The 5,511-nt window shown below is 43.9% G+C and overlaps 1 protein-coding gene across 1 annotated transcript in view; it reads right to left on the bottom strand.

Annotated features, from left to right (window-relative positions):
- Msn (moesin) overlaps positions 1-5,505 on the bottom strand; it is a 71,347-nt gene extending 65,842 nt beyond the window's left edge. Inside the window, exon 1 of the mRNA XM_010632195.2 lies at positions 5,352-5,505. Coding sequence (XP_010630497.1) covers positions 5,352-5,363 — 12 coding nt within the window. The 5' untranslated portion in view covers positions 5,364-5,505. The remainder of the gene's footprint in view (positions 1-5,351) is intronic.
- Between the last annotated feature and the right edge of the window lie 6 nt (positions 5,506-5,511).

Below are 5,511 nucleotides of genomic sequence, written 5' to 3'. Positions count from 1 at the left end.
AGGGAGGGAGGAAGAGAGGGAGGGAGGTAGGGAGGGAGGGACACATAGTATAAAGGCTGAACTAGATAATTTAAATAAAGCCAGCTCAGATGCTCTGTAGCTCAAAGCACTCCAGTGAGAAACCCCAACAACTCAGAACAATCAGCTAAGGGCAAGCTTGAACCTGGGGAAGCTCTGGGATGCTCTAAGTATAGATACTTCTGTTGCACCCCACAATAGCTGCTCCTCAGTTCACCAGTGGCAAATATTTAAAAGGTTTGTGTATGCCCACCAGATTCTCAGTATCTACCAATATATATCTACCACCCTCATCTGGTTAGAAAGAAATCAGAAACATAATCTATGCTACCATCAGACAGGCACTGGGAATGTGAGAAGAAAGGTGGGGAAACATAAAGCTTTTTGGTATTTGTCCAAAGCTCTTCAGTCTACCCATAGCCTTCTTAATATAGTCTCACTTAAGAGTCATTCTTTCCTCAATAAAGAAAAACACAGCCCTTTTCCCTCCAGACTAAGAAGAAATAACCAAGAGTACCCATACCAGTATTCTTATCCAATGAAACAAACCAACTTCATTCTGAACTTATTCAGAATGAAATAGCACTCCAGAAGCATAGGGGATAGAAGATACATTTTAGCAAATGCTATTCCACTTTTTATACCCAGCACTACCTGGCACAAAGAAGGTGCTCAAACTTTGAAGAAAGAACACCTGAAGGAATGAACGTAGAAACAGGAAGCCCAAGGCTGTACAAGCAAAGCTCTCAAGAACATCAGTACTGGAAGGATTCTGAGAGTTTATCTGTTACTAGCACTGTTCCCCCATAACAAGCTGGAGGCATCGAGGGTCTGTAAGACAAGAACTTTCCTCAGGTCTTAATTCTTTTAGATTACTTTACTAATTGAAAAAGAAGAAAATCATCTTACATGGAAAGAGAAGAAAAATGCTCAATACAATTTTACTTTCTACACCTACATTCCAAATTCATGTAATCCTGAGCTAACTCTGCAAAGTGACAGGTCCCGCACCACAAATTAAAACCTAAAACTTTAGTTTTTCATCTCTATCAAGCATGAAATGGGAGGGATGAACAGCACAGCCAGTCAATAATGAAAAGACGGGCCCCACCACTTGACTAATAAGCTTACCCGAAGAAGACCACTTTGTAATCTTGTCTTTGTTTTCTTATTTTTTTGTTGTTATTCTTTACGGTTTTTTTCCTCTTTGGGAAAAGAAAATGTGGATAATAGGAAGAAAGAATTATGAGTTAAGAACAAGGCATATGATAAACTCATCTGTCTTTGAAAGATCAGACACAGACCCAGTTCTATCTTTGAAGATCAGAGTAATTCTGGCCATGAAAGGCCCAAATCCGAGTGTAGGTAGCTAGATCTAGTGACACTGAGTCTAGAAATTCCGGTGGGTGGGTGACCAACCTCCCAGGAATATACAAAGGGATCTAAGACAGGCTGTTGCCAAGCAACACTATTAGATGAGAGTTCAAAATAATTGTAGCTGTCATCTCATCCCATTCAGAGAGAATTAGATTTAGGGGCTGAAGGATAGACTAGATGACCTCTACACGTCCCTTTAAGCTCTACCAGTCAGTAAAGCATTTGTATGAGGAGGCAAGAGAAAAGAACACCAACCTTGAAAGAGGCAACTATTACAAGTATTTATAAAGCAGTGGTAAGTTAGATTACCCTTCTTTCCCCCAAGCCTAACATGATTACAAATTAGTTGGTGCCTTTGAGGGGCTCACAAAGACCCTCTTGCCCTACAGCCCCTCCATAACCAGACAGCTGTTCAAAGATGAACCTAAAGTAAATTCCCAAATGGTTTCTGCTCTGTCTCTATCGTTTGCACTTTAAGAAAGAGTTCAGTGAACTGAGTATCAAAAGTGGAGAGAGGCAGAAGCCTCTCTTACACAACTTCCATTCCTGATCCCCTTGACCCCCTTGAAGTCTACAGCCAAGGATGGTTCAAGGGTTAAAAGACGTATTCTTGCCTCCTATTTGCCAAGTACTACTTTAGTGCCACTCAAGTGGCTCAAGCAATGCTAGGAATGGCAGAAAAATAAACAGGCCACACAGCCCCTGTTAAACTTTAGCTGAATGCAGACCTAGAAGCCCTCAAATAATTTAAGGAACTACGCTCTATATCTGCTAACATGAATGGTACAATCAAATAATCACTTGATCACCTTCCCCCTGATCTGTTGATGTAGGGCTAAAAATCCAGCAAATCAGAGGTTTACCAAATTGACCCCGTAACCGAGACCTAGATTTAAGGCTTTGCTTTGCCACAGGCATGTTGATCACTCTAAATTAGTTCTTCCCTATAATAGGTTTCAATTACCCCATCTCTACAAACAGAAGGGTTGGACTTGATAGTTGTGGACAGAATTTTAAACTCTTAAAGCTGGGCATGGTGGCACACACCAGTAATCTCAACACTCAGGAGGCTGAGGCAGGAGGATCATTTTGAGTTTGAGGCCAGCCTGAACTCTACAGCGAGTTCAAGGCCAACCTGAACTACACAGTGAGACCCTGTCTCAAAAAAAAAAAACCAAAATCAAAACAAAAAACTATAATTTAGTAAATCTTAAAGAGGGAAATAAAAAAAAAACTCAAGAACATCTTGAAAATGAAAAATAATCTTTTAGAGAATCCAAGAGAGCTTCAAAGCCATTATGATTTTTTTTAAAGAAAAGTTAGAGGACACAAAGAGGGAAAGACCTTTTTCTATTTATAACTGTCATGTTATCAGAAGGTATAGGTGTCAGTTAATAAACTTCTCCATTTTGGGTATTAAAGCAGACTGGGGAAACTGGCAACCAGAAGTAGAGTCTAAGAATGTCAAGAAGGAGGTGGGGGAGAGAGGCATGTTTTAACAGATTTAAGAGAGGCTGTTTGGCTATAAAACTGAAACTGACCCTGGATCATAGACACAGTTCATATGAATGAACAGGTTTGATTTTTTCCTCTACACTTCTCTATCTGTCATACTCCAGAAACAGCCTAAAGCATACCAGTGGAGAATAGGGAATTTTTCCCCTCTTCATTAAAGTTATCAGCTGGTATTCACTGAACAAGGGAGTGCCTCAGGTGTGGCTCAGCACTGCGATGAGAAATGAAAAAGGTAACAAGAGGCACCTTGTCACATTCCCAAATCTTACCAGGAGACCACACAAATGGCACCATTGGTTACTTTGCCCATGTTAACTATTTCCTTTTATTTAAGGACTATGCACACCTGAAAACAGTGGGCAGTTTACTTTGGGCAAGAATTTCAAGAACTCAATCATAAGGTCATACTGCAGTGTCAACAGAATGTACATCAGAAAGCCTGGACCCCATGTTGGCTCAGTGAATGACCACGACCCTTTAGGCAGGAACTTTCCTTTAGATCTAAATATCTTTGTTAATCTTTTTTTTTTTAGAAAATTGTACTAATTGTACTAGAATAGTTTCCAAGGTCCATTTTAGGTTAAGATTCTATTGTCTCAACTGTCCCAAGTTGACATTGCTTGAGTTAAACAGTATGAAAAACTCTAACACTTTCGGACTAAGAAAATTCAACCCTCACCTTCCAACTTGATTCAAGCTTCAATTTGCATATAAATACCTTTAGTAATTCAGGTATTTTTAATACACCAGACCTGACCTGAAATAGTTTACATCCCAATCCCTCTCCATATCCAGGGACAGGATCACCACCTTGTCTTCTTTACCATTTTTTTTTTTTGTCTGAAATGGGATAGTTAATGCAACTTTAAAACAACTTCGAGGCCCATCAAGTTGTGTTTAAACGTAAGGTGTCTCAGAACTTAGGATGCAATATGCCAAAGGGGAAGAGGCTACAGAGCAATGTATACTCTCAGAGATCCACCCAAATACTTGGGCAGGAATCAACTAGAGACAGACCCAGAAGATCCTAGAAAGATCTTTATAATCCTCCCATTTCTTTTGCAAAACCTCTCTCTCCCTTTGTAGAGGAGAGAGTTTGGGAAGAAAATACGGAAAGGGCCCAAGTCATAAAACCGTAGGCAATTTAAAAGACGGAGATAGTGAAAGCATATACTTGTTTGAAACTTGCTATCTTAAAAGGACAGGGCTCTGGAAAAGCAAGAATGACTTGGCAGTGGGGCTTAAATACAGCAATGTGGAAGCTAAACCTCAGCATGCAACCAAAGAACTGGGATCCCCACTCTTCTCCCCTCATCTCAAGAGCCGCCAGCTGGTCCTAAATCTACTAATCACTATCTCAGCTCTACAACACTCAGTCTAGGAAGATGGGTCTGGGAGAACCTAAGCCATCTCAACAAGCTGCTTGGCCAAAAAGACTCAAGCCAAAGTTGATCACCAACCCTTCCTTAACAAGGGAAGGGCCTCAGCAGCCATTTGGCATGACTTGCACAAAAGCAAGCAGAGCTCATTAGTCAGGCACACCCCTCCCCCTTCCCTCCCTCCTGGGCATCCGGCCCCCTTAGGCCCCACTCCCAGGAGGCTTCAACTCTTCTCAACAGCCAGTGAGGGGGTGGAGATCAACCAGATCCCAAAATCAACCAGTATTTTAGAAAGGTGTGGCCCCACAGGAGAGAACCCACACCCCACAGAACAGTCCAGATAGGACAGAGAGGCATTAAATAATGCGAAGGGCAGATTCTATGGTCTCTACAGCGTCAGGGTTTTGGCGGGTGGAGAGGAGGGAGGAAACCAGTCGTCTCTCCCAGTGAATTGGATAGGCCCCTCAGACTGGTACTTAGTGAATTGTTGGCACTCCTGGGTAAAAGGGGATAACCTGAATGATGTGTCACTCTATTGCTCTCTCTTCACATCCTAGTTGGAAACACAAACAGCTGAAGCTGTCTGAAAGGTGAGTGGGGGTGCGGGATCCGCCCAGCAGCTCCCTCATTCCCGGCGTCTCTGTTCCATGGCCCCTCTTGGACAGCAATAGTCTTGCCCCAGAAAAGCACCAATTCCTGGGCCCAGGGAAATTTTCTCCTCTGAATTGGAGTCCTCTTCCTCGCGCCCACGCCCTTCAGGGGACGAAGAAACCCAGGGCCCCAAACGAAGCCTCTCCCACTGTCGCATTCCGAACGCAGAGAACTGGAACCTGGGAAAGAGGCCAGCCCCTCCCTGTCCACGCTTCTAGCCTGGACATCCCCTCACTCCCGAGGGCGCGCCAGATCAGGTTTCGACTCCCGTCCCCTCCCAACCGTGGGCCACCGCAAAGGTCGCGGCGTCCCAAGCGAGCTGGTGGTGGGTCAAACCGGCAGCCATCAGCTTAGGACAACAGGAGTTTATTAGAACCCCCAGGGTCGACAGCGCCCATCTCCGGTACTCACCGTTTTAGGCATGGTGGCGGCAAAGGAAGCGGAGTTGGCGAAGTTTGGCTGGAAGCTGTCGGGCAGAGCTGAGAACGCAGTATACAAGACTCGAACTCCGGGGGCCTGAGTGTGTGTCGGGGGTGGGGGCTCGGATTGAGTTCCTCTCCCGCGTCTGGGC

This window comes from Fukomys damarensis, unplaced genomic scaffold (assembly GCF_012274545.1).
Source record: "Fukomys damarensis isolate Sample0158 unplaced genomic scaffold, DMR_v1.0_HiC HiC_scaffold_39, whole genome shotgun sequence".
Lineage (NCBI taxonomy): Eukaryota > Metazoa > Chordata > Mammalia > Rodentia > Bathyergidae > Fukomys > Fukomys damarensis.
The sequence above is the reverse complement of the archived record's forward strand: the minus strand, read 5'-3'. Positions and strand labels throughout refer to the sequence as shown.